The sequence below is a fragment of the Anabas testudineus genome, chromosome 8 (assembly GCF_900324465.2).
Source record: "Anabas testudineus chromosome 8, fAnaTes1.2, whole genome shotgun sequence".
NCBI classification, from domain to species: Eukaryota; Metazoa; Chordata; class Actinopteri; order Anabantiformes; family Anabantidae; genus Anabas; species Anabas testudineus.
In genome coordinates this window covers 15,898,757-15,914,825 of record NC_046617.1, presented here as the reverse complement: position 1 = coordinate 15,914,825, position 16,069 = coordinate 15,898,757, and the positions used below count along the sequence as shown (strand labels likewise).

The 16,069-nt window shown below is 37.9% G+C and overlaps 2 protein-coding genes across 2 annotated transcripts; both read left to right on the top strand.

Moving 5' to 3' along the window:
• Positions 1–604: 604 nt before the first annotated feature.
• LOC113157494 (adhesion G protein-coupled receptor E2-like) lies at positions 605–5,770 on the top strand. The gene is given in 22 exon segments (XM_026353034.1): positions 605–620; positions 766–897; positions 1,020–1,166; positions 1,254–1,376; positions 1,624–1,767; positions 1,902–2,048; positions 2,142–2,288; positions 2,393–2,430; positions 2,707–2,787; positions 2,926–2,955; positions 3,068–3,230; positions 3,327–3,440; positions 3,555–3,571; positions 3,573–3,731; positions 3,814–4,008; positions 4,116–4,319; positions 4,486–4,727; positions 4,836–4,902; positions 5,000–5,091; positions 5,235–5,394; positions 5,517–5,582; positions 5,694–5,770. Coding segments are annotated over 22 exon segments (2,541 nt in total). The 3' UTR covers positions 5,751–5,770.
• A 2,470-nt stretch (positions 5,771–8,240) lies between these two features.
• On the top strand, positions 8,241–15,729 carry LOC113157491 (adhesion G protein-coupled receptor E1-like). The gene is made up of 20 exons (XM_026353020.1): positions 8,241–8,316; positions 8,413–8,655; positions 9,256–9,387; positions 9,587–9,733; positions 11,013–11,156; positions 11,351–11,497; positions 11,653–11,799; positions 11,888–11,925; positions 12,084–12,164; positions 12,469–12,631; positions 12,725–12,835; positions 12,933–13,102; positions 13,219–13,377; positions 13,707–13,910; positions 14,020–14,261; positions 14,360–14,426; positions 14,695–14,786; positions 15,022–15,181; positions 15,396–15,452; positions 15,673–15,729. The coding sequence occupies exons 1-20, from the start codon at positions 8,241–8,243 to the stop codon at positions 15,727–15,729; spliced, it is 2,637 nt and encodes an 878-aa protein (XP_026208805.1).
• The last annotated feature ends 340 nt before the right edge of the window (positions 15,730–16,069 follow it).

Here is a 16,069-nt window from a genome sequence, read left to right as displayed (position 1 = left end):
AGCTAGGTTGCTCTGTAAATTTGATGAATGCATAAGAAGTAGATTTCTGTGTGAATGAACTGACAGCTGTTCATGTCTTTTTCTTTACAGGTTCACTCTTCCTGTGTGGACTGTGTGATTTTCCTCCTGGTATGGCTGATGTTAAATTGTAAAAATAATACACAGAGTCTGGCTGTAGTTGAAATCTTGTGTGTCTGCAGGTACGTGGATTTTCAGAATTACTGACATTCAGTAAATTTTGTTGCTCCACGCAGGTTCGTGTGATGGATACACAAACATAACTGAACCATGGCGCAACGTCTTATTTAGTTCAGCATCCTTCCCTGGCTACCCCAAGAACGATGCAGACCTTGTTGGAAAGTGGTGGCGCTTCACAGGAATTGGTGGAGACAGAGTGATTTCAATCTGCTATCAAGGCCCTATAGGTGGTGCACAGTATCCCATTCGTGTTCCATTTTCATATCCAACTGTTGAAAATCAAACAGTAACAGGGGTTGCTTATGGTGATGTTGGAACGTGTGGATATTACAGTATTTCCATGAGTGTGATCCTCTGTCCTGGAGGATTCTACATATACAATGCATCAAGTCACCCATATACTAATATGGCTTATGTAACATGTAAGAAACCATCGCTCATTGTCATGATTTGCTGTATATTGATGTGACATATAGACTGCTAAATGCATTTAAAGAGACCTACTCTTACCTTGAACAGCATGAATATCATTGTGTGTTTGTTTCTGCGTGTGTTATCTTTGTTTAGATCATTATGTGTGTAACTCAGACTCCTGTGGACCGCTTGCTGAGTGTGCAGGTACCGGAGGCTGTGATTGTATTGCTGGGTATGAAATGCCCGAAAACCAACTACCCACACCGGATTCATATGGTTGTACCGGTAAGTGCATTTGACATCAAATGTTAATTATAATGTAATTAACAATGACGGCAGATGTCTCTTGCTTTTGTGAGCACGTACCGTATTTGTTAACTTAAACTCTCTGCAACACCTCTTGACAGACATAAATGAGTGTCTGAAGACTGCAGGAATATGTGGTGATCACGCCAATTGTAGCAACACTGTTGGATCATACCTCTGTACATGTATGACTGGATTTGCTGCAACTAATCCAGCATTACCTGCTGGACAGTCCAACCTATGTATAGGTACTGTGTTCTATCTTAAACTAATGAATGATGTTATTGTAGTTCACCTGAAGTAGAATTTGAACTTTATTTTTGTTTCATTTGTAGATATTAACGAGTGCCTGCAAAATATCTGTGGAGAGGGGTCCTGTCTCAACAGCATAGGGAGTTTTTCGTGTGACTGCTATAAAGGCTACTACTTTCTACCAAGTGCAACCCCTGCTTGCCAAGGTTTGTTAAAAGTGATGTAAATAACACTAGCTGAAGAAATCTTTTGTGAAGTGGCTGCTAGTGTCTAATGTAATGCAAATATAGGCTTCAGGCAGGTGGTTCCATAATGCAAAAATACTAAGGCTCATTCAAAATCAACAGAATACACGAGTCAGTTTAACAACCTCCTATCTTTACTGGACCATCCTCTAGTAAAATTACTTCTTTGCAGAATATCTTGATGTTGTGTTAACTGTTTTTACTTTAGACATTGATGAATGTGTCAACACCACCATCTGTGGCCCTTACTCCGTTTGCACCAACACTCCTGGATCCTACAATTGTGCGTGTGCAGGGGGCTTCGAGCCAACTCAGCCAGCCCAGGATCCCAGCCCGATCAACGCCTGTATCGGTATTTGCACAGTTTTTTTTCGTATGAAAGCTGTTCTTCAGTATCTAGAAGGTGATGGGAAACTGTGATTCAACTCTAAAATAAAAAAAAGACTGTGTGGTTTATTTTTTATCTGTGTCTGATGTATTTTGCAGATATTGACGAGTGTGTCAAATATGATTCCATCTGTGGTCCTAATTCCAATTGTACAAATTTAATTGGATCTTACAACTGCACCTGCTTAAGTGGTTACCGGCTGAACAATCCAGATGTCATAGCCAGCATTGACAATCCATGTGTAGGTATGTGCACACTACTCTAATATGTCACTATTTGACTCTTACTTTTTTCTCTTTAACTGTATATGTTTAATAGTGCTCCTTCTCCCACCACAGATATAGACGAGTGTACTGAGACACCAGGAATATGCGGTAAAAATACTATATGCACAAATGTACCTGGGACTTTCTACTGTTCTTGTCCTGAGGGATTCTACCCTTCAACTGGAATTGTGTGGACGCTGGGTACCTCATATTGCCAAAGTAGGTTTGGCTGCAATTGGTTAAACCACACTCCATACACTGTACTGTTGTATTCTGATCTTTCCATGATGACTTTGTCATTTTCTTGTGCACTGACTCAACAGATCTTCAGAATATTCTAGATGATATCACCCCCACAGAAGTAAGTAGTGCTTGCAGTGACATTGGCATGGTATAGATTATGGATTGATGGAATTATGATGAATTAATACACCTTTGTGCCATAAGCACTTGTATGTAACAGTGATTTTACTTTACTGTAAAGTTATCCTGTGCCATTCAACACCCATACATGCACCAAACCTGTACATGTGATAACTGAGGAGATGTGAAAATAATTTTGAATATTAGTACAGATATTGAAAATAATTATTATAATACTGATGTTCAAGATGATGGTGTGCTTGTGTTAATGCAGGGGCAGACAAAACAAGACGTTTTCCTTGGCAACATGAAAGGACAACTAAAAAACAATACAGACCTCCTCTTACCAGGAGCAGTGAGTATTTTTTTAACTGTTTTTCTTAAAGTACGCACAAGAAGTTTTACATAGACTGGAAGCAAATTCAATCTTACATGTAGGTGACCACAAATCATTTTCATTTTTTCCCTTCTTGTTCTTGTGCTTTCTCTACAGACTGTGGTAAACAGCTTGTCAGCCTCTCTGGTACTTGTTCTGCAATTAACTTGTTTCAATATTTCCTTTTTTTAAATCTCATAATATATTTTACATCATCAGCCGAGTCATTTATTTAACACACACACTGTCATTGTTAAAGGAAGTGTCAGGCATCGGACCACGTGCACAACCATCTGACTTGAGTAGTGCAGGAGATGGGCAGACAGGCAGTTTGATCCTTGGCATCGCAAACCAATTAGTGTCTGTGATGCTGGAGCCAGGTCAGAACCAAACCAAGACAAGTGTGTCATGTTCAACAGTGGGTAAGATATGTTCTTGTTAGCTTAGCTTAGACATTTATAGCACGTGTACTGGGTGAATAGTAAAACAAGCTCTTCTAACACCAATATCTGTGTTAGATTTAAGTCTCAAAACTATCCGACCCGGAAGCAACAATGACTTCACCTCTAATCTCACTGCCAATGAAAACACCATGGAGATCAACTTGGAAAGTCTGGCAAAAAACAACAATGGTTCGAAAATGTTGATCAATTCTTTCAAATAATGTATAAAACAAATAATGTGATGTGTCAAGTAATTTGCATATAACATCGGTGCCATGCTCTCCACTGTGTGGACATTTCCAGGCTCTGCATCAGTTGCCTTTTCTGACTCTAAGCGGGATGGAGAGTCTTCTTAGCCACGAATACTTTCAATCAGAAAACATCACAGAGATGTACTCAGATGTCATCTCTGCATTTTTGCCCTCAATGAACAACACCAATCTCACAGAGCCTGTCAACTTTACCATCCAGCACAAGAAGGTGACACAATTTATTTAGATAACACACAGTTTGCAGTCATTCAACATATTTAGCCAACTTTTTTTTTGTCCTATTTCACCAGGCAGTACCTGAATCTGGTTTGGTGACCTGTGTGTACTGGGAGGACAGCACAGGAACAGATGGAAGTAACACGGGTGGACAAGGCGACATGCGTTGGTCAGTGACAGGCTGTTGGGCTTCATTCACAAATGAAAACTACACAGTGTGCAGCTGCTCTCACCTCTCCACGTTTGCACTCATCCTGCAGATAGCTGAGGTATAAACTGTAAAATTGTGTATTAATGTGCATTTGTGAATATGGGCCTCACAACCAAAGTCAGGTTGACATAAGTATGTGTTTGTGTGTGTGTTGTGCATTTTCAGCCTCAACCAGAGGATACTTTCCTAGTCTGGTTGAACCAAATGTGTGTGAGCATTGGACTATTCTTCTTTGCGTTGGCTATTTTCACCTTCCTCCTGTGTAGCTGGAACCCTAAGATCAACAACACAGCCCGTCTTCACCTCTGTATCAACACTGCCTTGTCTCAACTACTGCTTCTTTGGGACGACAAATATGTAAACGAAAGGGTACAGTTAAAGTTTTTATCTTTTAAATATTATCATGTTTTTCACAAAATTACTTCATGGGCCCTCACACATGTGTTGAACTGAAACTAACCATTTCCTAATGCTTTTCTTCAGAAGCATTGTTTTGTTTGTTGGCTCTTGAATGACTTCTCATTGTTTTCCACAGCTGGCCTGCAAGGTCATGGCCGGGCTGCTCCACTTCATAGTCGTTGCAAGTTTTGTTTGGATGCTGCTGGAGGCCCTGCAGCTTCACCTGTTGGTCCGAAGGCTCTCCAAGGTGCAGGTCATCCAGAGAGATGGCCTCCCTAGGCCACTTCTCTATCTGGTTGGCTATGGTGTTCCATTTGTGATTGTGGGTGTATCTGCACTGGTGTATTCTGATGGATATGGTGCTACTGATGCTCAGGTGTGAGTAGCATGAACAGTGATACTGAGATTGATGCATTCTGCCTTCCTGAATGTCTTATTAGCTGTGTTAGACTGGATAATAGTGTGTAATGTACAATTTAATTTCAGGTGCTGGCTATCACAGAACCGTAACTTCAAGTGGGCTTTAACAGGCCCAGTAATTACTGTACTTGGAGTGAGTCTGTCATTGTGTTATCATATTGGCAGCTAAACAATAGTGGCTAATAAATAGGAAACCTCCAAACTAATTCAAAATGTATTTCCTCTGTTAGCTTAACTGCGCCTTGTTTGGTGCGACTTTATGGAGTCTGAGGCCCACCTTGGCCAGCATGAAAAGTGATGTCTCTCAGTCCAAAGATACAAGGTCAGTCTATCCTACTTTAAATACCAAATAAGATGATGAGATTTTATTCTTTAAATACATCTTTTACTATGAGTGTTTACATGTATACTTTTAAGACAATTAGTTATTTTATGACAACAATAAAAACGTCTCTTTCTTTTCAGATTGATTCTGTTCAAGATCCTAGCCCAGTTTGTCATACTGGGCTGCACCTGGATCCTGGGCTTGTATCAGTCCAATCTTTTCTTTAAGGTTGTCTTCATTATTCTGAATTCCCAACAGGGCACCTTCCTCTACGTTGTGCACTGTCTCCTTAACAAGGAGGTAGATTCGTTTGTAGACTTATAAACATCTCACTCCATTTGATTTTCAGTTCTAAGAGCACTACAGCTGACGATGACAACAATATAGCATTAACTATAACTCTATGTCACTATATTTCCTAGGTTAGAGAGGAATACATGAAATGGCTGACTTGTTCTTTCAACAAGCCTACAGATGGTGGATCGGTGGTAAGTTAAATAAAAAAAAAAACAAAACAAAACAATACTGCAGCTGCAATAGACACATTAATATTTGTTTGTTATAATTATCTATTTGTCTTTTTTGATCTGTCTTTTCAGAAAGACGTACCATCAGTCTCTGAAGACTTGGACAAGTCTGAAGAACGAAAAAGCTAACGAAAAAACAAAACATAAAACAAAAAAAAAAAAAAAAAACAGAAGACAGAGGGACAAACTTGGCTTACTCATTTCAACTATTGCTTGTTAGATATTATGTTGTTGTCATTATTGTTGTTATTAGGGATGGAAAGCATTAAATGTGTATTTGTATGTCTGTATTTACTTCAGATATGTACTATTATTTATTGTGTCATTTTCTATTATGAATGATGGATACCACACAAAAAGCTTTTAATTATACCTGGAATAACCATGGAGACCTAAGCATCATTGCCATTAGCTTTCATATTAAGCATGGGTTATTGTTGGTTAGAGATATGAACTGCACAATTGTGCATATGAGGACATAGCTTTTGGGATTTTCAACGAGAACAGCGTGTGACCTTTGCAGTGCACAGATGCGTGTTTTTCAGAGGGCTAATTGCTACTTTTGTGGTCATTTTAGCTACAGTCTCTCTTTCTAGCTCCAGGTCTGTCGCGGAGGCTTGTTAAGCAAATTCTTGCATGATACATACACAGTATTTTTAATAATCTAATTTGTATATGTCTTGTGCTTTGTTTGTTGTGTTTTTTATTGTTTTGAATCCACAATAAACATATCTTGCAACAGAGTTTTCCTAGCTGTTTACCAAAATGTACCGTTTTTTTGTCTCATAGAAGATAAATAGGGTTTCATATGCTAAGCTGTTAGGTTTGTATTGTTGTGCATATATATATAGAACAATCATAGATTTTAGTTTATGAATATTTAAAATCAGGGCTCAGTTCAAGCCAATCAAAACAGCGAATGCAGTTATTTTTACCACATCAGCTGTTGAAGACTATTTACATCACTTATGATATCACTTATCACTATGGCTATACAGTAGTGATTAGCATCTCTTAATTTAATCTATGTCATGTCAAAACTTTCAGTGGGAAAGATAAGAAAAAACAACAACAACACATGTACACTATTATATAAGGCATATCAGGTGACTGCTCAGCATTCAACGTTGTAATGGCTAAATTATATGTATTAAAACAAATCTTCTATTAATGGATCATTTTTGTACCAATAATGACTTATTTTAAAGGAGCAGTATGAGCTCAAATTGTTATTCTTTCATTTAGAACAATTATAGCTAATAAACATGACCTGGGACTTTCAGTATTTAAACAATATGATGTTACATACAGACATATACCCAGTATTTCTCCTGGGTCAGAGAATACAAATTGTGTGTGAATGATGTATTGTTACTTATTTTGAATTAAACTTAACATAATAAAGTTTAATTCAAAATAATACTATCCTTAAGGATTCTATGTACTGTATATCAACTATAGAGGCTCTGGGTTCCTGTAGATGCAATGCTAGCATTAGGCCAAAATGCAGTTTTATGCAGTTTGTCTAGGTGCAAGTCTATCTTTCCCTGTCTGCTTTTCCTGGTACTAAATTAACATGTTTAAACTGCTGATGAACCCTGATACCTCAACAGCAGTGCAGTCCTGTTACACATCTGTAATAGAGATGCTCTGCGGCTTTCTCGTTTCTTGGAGTGAATTTGCATTGTTTTTTTGCATGCACACCAATCCTTTTAAAACAGTTTTTGGGTGATATGCAAATCTTTTAATCTATAGACTTGGGATAATTGGAAATGAACAGCTGATTACTATATATTTATTTTATAGTTTGTATACCAGTGTGTATGTGTGCAATACATGTGGCACAATTGACACAACACAGCATAAATAGTGGTTAATTAAACTGTGCTGGCACACATCAGTAATACAGGTGCTCTGAGACAGCATCTTTCCCTGAAGTGGATTTGCATTGTATTTTTTTTGCAGGCACACCAAACCTTTTACAACAGATTTAGGGTGTTGGCCAAATTTTGTAATGTAGAGATTGGATTGTCAGGAGTGATCAACAGATTTGAGACTGGACCTGTCACCATGAACTACGATACCTCATCACTTCTCCTGGGTCAGTTGTCATATAATTCATAAATTGATGCAATGGCAATTTATAAGATGGCTAATTAATAGAGGTCAGAGGTTGTTTTTGAATTTGCTTTAAAAGTTCACTCTCAATTTGGAAATTAGGTTTTACAGTAAGAAACCTCTTTCAGAAGTTTTTTTTATGTGGTCAATTTATTAAACTAAGTAAATATATCTTATGAAAATCATCTATTTTTGCAAGAATCTTTACTAATTTAATAAGATATTTTTCACATAACTTCGTAACTTTTATTTATTCATGTGTCTTGTTTTCACAGCACATAACTTTATGTATTTATATCATAAAACCTTCTTGTCATTGTATGATGGAAACTGTTTTATTTCTTCATAAAATAAAGACCTTCGCACTGTAATGGAAAAATTGATCTAATCTACTAAAATAAAAAATGGAGAAATCCTACTTTTTCAAAATGGATGAAATTGTTCTGAGAGAATGCTGAATGCATGTAAGGCAACGTTAGACATGGTATGGTTTTGACGCTTATGTTGGATAACTTTCCATTATTGCTGGTTCTTTTAGGTTTACTCCTAATCCCTGTGACTTGTGCTTTTCCTCCTGGTATGAATTCAGTTTATTTTACTCAACAATTGAAACAACTGTAAAGTAGAATTATTGCAAAGTACCTATTACACATGATCATTTGCCTTCAATCAGGTTCTTGTGATGGATACACCAACGTAACTGAGCCATGGCGCAACAGGGAATTTGTGACTACTTTCTTTCCTAAAGATGACGGAATTCTACTAAACAATTGGTGGCGCTTCACAGGGATTGGAGGAGACAGACTGATTACAGACTGTGTATCACCTTATGTTGGTGGCACATGGCACACTCTTTTCCTTCCATTCACACTTCCAACTAGTGAGTCTGTGACTCCAACAAAAGGAACTGCTTATGGTAACTTTTTTATTTGTCAAGGCTTCAGCTTAGACATCAATGTGACCCTGTGTCCAGGAGGCTTTTACATCTATAAACCACTAACTCATCCGCTTTCCTTGTCTGGATACGTGACTTGTAAGTAAAGACTAATTGTTGATATTCTACCTCAAACTATAAAAGAGGAGCAAAGAGGTCTTCGTTTTTTTTTATTAGACTATTGTTAAAAATAAATATTTGCGGAAGCTAGCCTTGTAAAAATGATTGGTTCCATTCGCTAGTAACACTTTCAGCATCAGTGTTAAGACACCAAGTGGGAAGTGCCTTTTTGTGACACTGACTGACTAATAAGAACTGCTGCTGTGACTCTCATACATTTTTAATTTGCTTCACACTTGTGTGTGACAGCAAACATTAACTATGGATTTTGGGGCATACAAGATCTAATTAAATGTCCTGTATTTGGGCCGGGGTAGAATACAACAGCAATGTAGCAGTTTGTAATAAATAATACATGTTTACCTATGGGCAAACTATAGGTAAAGAGGCACAGCAGTTGTTATTTTTTATTATAATGTCTTATATCAGCAATGTTGTTATAACAACTTTATTCCTGTTTAGATCATTCTGATTGCAAACCAGATTCCTGTGGACCACTTGCTGTGTGTACTCCAGAGGGAGGCTGTATTTGTGTTCCTGGGTTCGAAATCCCTCTACTTTACACACCCACCCCAGATTCATATGGCTGTGTTGGTAATTACCTTTTATTTCATCTTAAATTATATGCCATAGCTTGTGTTATTCAGCTTGTGTTATACATGCATAATTTGTAGATTTAAAACTTTGTGTGTTTCCAATCAGCAAGTACATAATGTAGTAGTACATGTACAACCAAACTGTGTCAGATTTTTGCAGTATAGCTTCTTAAGTAAACCATACTGTGTCTTTTCAGACATTGATGAGTGCCTGAGAACACTAGGAATTTGTGGTCCTGATACTGACTGTACCAACACCATTGGATCATACATCTGTACCTGTTCGGTGGGATTCAGTGCCACAAATTCATCTTTACCACCTGGATCATCCAACCAATGCGAAGGTACCAACTCTCTCTGTTTGCTGCAATGACATCACATTTATACTTTTGTTTGTTCACAGTTTGATGTTAGTTTCCAAATGCTCCCTCTAGATATTGATGAATGTCTTCAAAATGTCTGTGGAAATGGGATCTGCTCCAACAACCCAGGAAGTTATGACTGCAAATGCAATACAGGCTACCAACTTGTTCCTAATGCAACGACTGTTTGCCAAGGTCTGTTCTGTACTGTACTGCATACCCAAACGTGTTTATTGTTTAATTACTTACAAGTCTGATTAAAATATTTTACTGAGGCTCTAAAAAAAGACAAGAGACAAGGTCAGAAACAATGAGCCCTCTGAGGATTAATAGTGTAACCTTCTCACTCACAATAACACTCTATGTGGACTGTAACTGTATTAAAATAAAAAGTTTAGATGCAACCATTGAAACATCAACATGCAGCACATCATAGACAATTACAATGGCAATGGCTAAAACTCGTGGTACATTATTTGTAGGCAGAGGAGCTGAGCTCACCGTAAGGTTCCCCATTGTAGATCCTGGTAGTGTTAAAGCACTTTAACACGTACTGTAATTTACTTTCCTACAACATGAAACACTACATGAGAACATTGTCACTCACAGTCACTCTCCCTTTCTCAGACGTCGATGAATGTTCCATCTCAGGTATTTGTGGTCCTTTATCTATCTGCACCAACATGCCTGGAACTTACAGCTGTGCGTGCCAAGCTGGTTACACACCAACTCAATCAAATCAAGAACCCAGCACGTTCAATATCTGTACTGGTATGTACAGATACCTCTGTATCATTCCTACAATTTGAAAATGTTCAGTTTGAGAGAGCCAGTTACAGACTTTAACACTGTACCAGTGGTTAAAACTCCTTGTAAATAACAAGGTGTAAAAATGTTGTAATTCATAATTGCATTTAGGAGAAAGATGAACACAGAGCCCCAGGAATACAGTGGCTTAGAGTGATCTAGAAATAAGGGTTGCATGTTGCATGAAGAGGGAATTTGACAGTTTAGCATCTAAAGGTGCCCAGGAACCTCAATTTTCCAGAAGCTAATGTCTTAAAACGTCCTCCAGCACATTGTTATGTGTGTTTAACACCAGGGCTAAACAAGTTGTTGTTCCTGAGGTGGAAACAGGTAGTGGAGCTGAGGTTGTCGTTAGATTCCCCAGAGAAGGTCCTGCTAGTGGAACGTTTACTTTAACGTGTTACTGTACAATACATAAGAACATTGTCACTTACAGTAATTGTCCCTTCTTTAGATCTTGATGAATGCTCCACCTCAACTGTTTGTGGTCCTGATTCTGTCTGCACCAACACAATTGGAAATTATAGCTGTGCATGTCAACCAGGTTACACACCAACTCAACCAGCTGAACAACCCAGCGAGCTCAATGTCTGTACCGGTATGTGCAGAGACCTCTGGATGGCTATGATGTGTTTTTGAGAAGATAAAAAGAAACATATATAGCATATATAGACATTTTTTAAGTTTTCTTTAAAAATAATTCCACTGTTGATGCCATGGAAGATCCTGTCTCCACTACACCCAATGACTGTAAATCTCATCTGATCTGTAAAAAATGTCCAATTTTTACAGATGTTGACGAGTGTGTTGAAGATGTTACCATCTGTGGACCCGATTCCAAATGCATAAATTCAGTCGGATCTTACTCCTGCACCTGCTTCAATGGCTATCAGGTGAACAGTGCAGGAGTAATAGCCAGCGTTGCTAATCCGTGCACAGGTTTGTGCTCTTGTTCGTTGTCTGTGGGATGTAAGTTTTTATTTGGACAAACAGTATGTTGATTAGATGAACTGCAAAAAGAGGTAGCCCTGTGTGTATGTATGTGTGTGTGTGTGTGTGTGTATGTGTGTTTGTGTGCACTCTCTCCTCCACAGATATTGATGAGTGCAGCGAGTACCCTGGTATATGTGGTAAACAAACACTGTGCAATAACGTACAAGGCTCCTTCTATTGTTCTTGTCCTGATCATTTCTACCCTTCAACGGGAGTCGTGTGGACATTGGGCACCACGTATTGTCAAGGTGAGCAGAGTCAAGTCCAAATATTAATGAGATGAATCATGCTATAAATGTTAATATTAATGCTAAACATTATCTAACCTACTGATAGATCTGCAAGATGTTGTAAATTCAAAAGTGCCTTCAAAGGTAAGACTCACATACATCTTTATTTTTAATGTTCAAATGTGTAATAATGTTCTAATATCCTAGTTTAACACAAAAAAGTGTGTACGGAACATAATATGCAGTACACAGTGCAGTATACAGTCTAGTATGATTAAGAAATACATACACATCTGTTGCAGGGTAAGACAAAAGCCAGAGCTTTTCTTGACAGTTTGGATGAAGAACTTCAGAACAACACTGGTTCTGTTTTACCAGAAGGGGTATGTACAGTTCTAATGTGGGTGACTGCGAGTAAAAATAACATTCACATCTATTTACAGTATTTAACTTAAGCTTAAACTTAGCTGATAGTGTATAGAGGCACTAACTTATTGTAAGTCTAAAAATGTTTACTAATCTCTTCTTCTTCTCTTCTTCTTCTTTGTGTCTTTGCAGACGATAGAAAACTTGTTTTCTGCATGCATGGTACTCAACATCTAACCATATTATTGTTATGATCTTTATACCATATTATATCTTTGTATTTTTGTCTGCCTTTTTATTTATACACTATGATTCTTGCAGGAAGTGTCAGGGGTTAGCTCGCAGTCTGGTTCAGTCAATGTGAGTAGTGAAGGAGATGCGGAGACTGGCAGTGTCATCCTGGGCATCACAGACCTTTTAGTTTCTGCAATGATTTCAACACCTTACCAAAGAACCAAAAAAAGGCTGCAGACGTCACTCCTGGGTTAGAGAGGGTCTCCTACACTGTAGCTAAACTACATTTGAATTCTTACTGTTCATTATTTAACCTTGCTTCATCTTTTTATCCATCGTTCAGATTTGAGCTTAGAGGCTTTTGGTCCAGGGGATGATGATGACTATACTATCATCCTCTACTCCAAAGAAAATATCATGGAAATCAACTTGCACGGTTCAGCCAGTGCCAAAGGTAAGGACAGTTGATGATAAAAGATAACTGATATTGTTTTACCAGTCAAGTTAAATGAAAAACTTTGAAATGTTTGCCTTTGTGATGTTGACATCAGGTGCTGCAGTTGCTTTTATGACTCTGAATGGAATGGAGAGTCTTCTCAGTCATCAATACTTTAAAACAGAAAGCCAGACAGAGATGTACTCGGATGTTTTGACTGCAGTATTACTGCCCCTAAGCAACACCATTTTCACCAAGCCTGTCAACTTTACCATCCGTCATAAGGTTTAACACCAACTAACGATTGTCTGCCTGTCTATCATCTTAACATTCATCCAAACTAACAAACTATTAGTTTATATTTATTTTATAATATCGCTGTTTTTGTCTTGGCTTTTCAGGATGTACTTGAATCTGGAAGCGTGACTTGTGTGTACTGGGATGATAATGTTAAGCAATGGTCAGTAGTGGGATGTTGGGTTGCACAGTCTGATGAAAACTACACAGTGTGCAGCTGTTCTCATCTATCTACATTTGCCCTCATCATGCAGATTGGGGAGGTATTTCAAATTTCTATTTATATGGCACATGTAAATCATGTCTTACTAAGTTCAACAATACAATAAAATACTTGTCAAATTCTAAATGATTTAGAGTTACACGTACTTATACTGGAAATCAGATGTTTTCATTCGTTTTCATTAAGTTTACACCTCAGGATTTGACAAATGTGACTATGGTAGAGAAGGGCCTGTATTAATCTATCTATTTAGACATTGCTTAGCTAAATTTTCCGATCGCACAGATGAAGACAAAGTTACAGACCTGAGATCAGGTGGATTAGAATCTATGTGTGCCTTTCTTTCTATGTGAATTTCTGTCTTTTCAGCCTCCACCAGATAACCCTTTTATAGACTGGCTCAACCGCGTGTGCGTGATTATTGGACTCTTCTTCTTTGCGTTGGCTATTCTTACCTTCCTACTGTGCAGCTGGAACCCCAAGATTAATAACACAGCCCGTCTCCACCTCTGTATCAACACCGCTTTGTCTCAGCTACTGCTGCTGTGGAATGACAAATATGTGGATGATAGGGTGAGACTAAGATGGACTTTTTTGTCTTTGAACTAAAACTAAGAATTCTCCTCAGGTGTGCATCAAGCTTTACGCAAGTTGATAATATTTCATTTATGTACCTCCACAGCTGGCCTGCAAGGTCATGGCCGGGCTGCTCCACTTCTTAGTTGTTGCAAGTTTTGTGTGGATGCAGCTGGAGGCCCTGCAGCTTCACCTGCTTGTCCGGAGGCTCTCCAAGGTACAGGTCATCCAGAGAGATGGACTTCCCAGGCCTATTCTCTACCTGATTGGTTACGGTGTTCCATTTGTGATTGTGGGTGTATCTGCGCTGGTGTATTCTGACGGATATGGTGCTACTGATGCTAAGGTGTGAGTAGAACAAAGAGTCATACCTACTTTCAGACATAACATTTGTTCAGCGTGTCTGATAGGTTGAAATATTGTTAATTTGTTTTATTCTATGTCAGGTGCTGGCTCTCTACACAACGGCACTTTAACTGGGCTTTAACAGGGCCTGTGATTGTTATCCTTGCAGTGAGTAAATTGCATATTTATATATGCCCCCTGATCTTTTTTACAGGACAACTAATCATAACTACCCTGCAGAAAGCTATAGGATAGCTTATTACATAATGTCATGATTGCAAAGATCACAATTTGTTCCCTTCTAGCTGCTTGGTTTTAGTAGGTAACATCAATTACAAGCAGTAATTGTCTTTACAGAGGGTATGTCCTTCATGTGGTGTTTTCCACTTTATGATGTTGGATCTCAATTTGGCTTCTGTCTGTTTTTTTATTTAAGCTTAATTTGATGTTGTTCTGTGCTACTCTATGGAGTCTGAGACCCACATTGGCCAACATGAAAAGTGACGTTTCTCAATCCAAAGACACCAGGTATAAGTGTTTAAGAATATCTTTGCACAGAAATAGGTCTCTGGGTTTTTCTGTTTGCTATATGCTGAGTCTGTGTAACGTTATAATGTCCATCTGATTGTACCTGTATAAACACAACAGGTCATTCTAACTCATATTGACATGAAATGCAATGTGAGATTAAGGTGATGGTCACAGTTGGGATTAAATTAACACATTTATAATTTACAATTAACTTTATTTTCATTGTTTCCAGGTTGATTTTATTCAAGATCGTAGCCCAGTTTGTCATATTAGGCTGCACGTGGATTCTGGGCCTGTACCAGACGAACCTTTTCTTCCAGGTCCTCTTCATTATCCTCAACTCGCAACAGGGCACCTTACTCTACATCGTCCACTGTCTTCTGAATAAAGAGGTAGTGTCCAACTAGATCCTCCCTCTTTTCTTTATCTTCACAATACTAATATTGTAAAATGAAGTATTATTATTTTAATGCTAAGGTCAATAAAAAAATTAATAAAATATTTTTTATACTGTGAAATTTTAAATTATATGTAAAGTAGATAAAATTATTTGCAGTATTTAGTGTTTGTAGCTGTAGAGCTGAATCATTGATTTTTATTATCTAGGTGCGTGAGGAGTACATAAAATGGCTGACATGCTCTTTTGGGAAAGACAGCACAGCGGTGAGAAGTCCTTTAATGTTTATTTAATTAAAAAATGTGATTACTGAAAAGTTTCAAACACAAATGCATGTGTATGTTTAAATGATGCAAAGCCTCATCTGATTTTACCAGTGTTGAAAAGAGTGATTTTAAGCATAAAGAGAGAATATTTGAATAATTCCTCCAACTGTGTAAGAACTTTAACAACACCAAAGCTGATTCTAATAATTTGTGTCAACAGAAAGATGCACTTTCAGTCTCTGAAGACTTGGGCAAACCCGAGGAAAAGACAGGATAATGAGTAACGCTGATGATGCAAACAGAAAACAGGGAGAAGAAAGAAAAAACACACCATCTATATCAAGTTATTATTTATGTTCTATGCACGGCATGTGTTTCAACATGAATGTATGCCGCTTGATTGTATCATTATCTGTCTCTTGTAGCTGGCGATTTTTATTGTCTGAGGACTGAAAGTCACATTTTTGTACTGCACTGTGCACAGTGAGTTAATAAGTGTTACTCGTTCTCTATTTTCTACACTAAGTCTAGAATTTAGTAGCTGCACAGTCCATGAATCATTGCTGTTATGCTGAATACATTCATGATGTAGCTCATGTGTGAATTTGAAGTTTGAC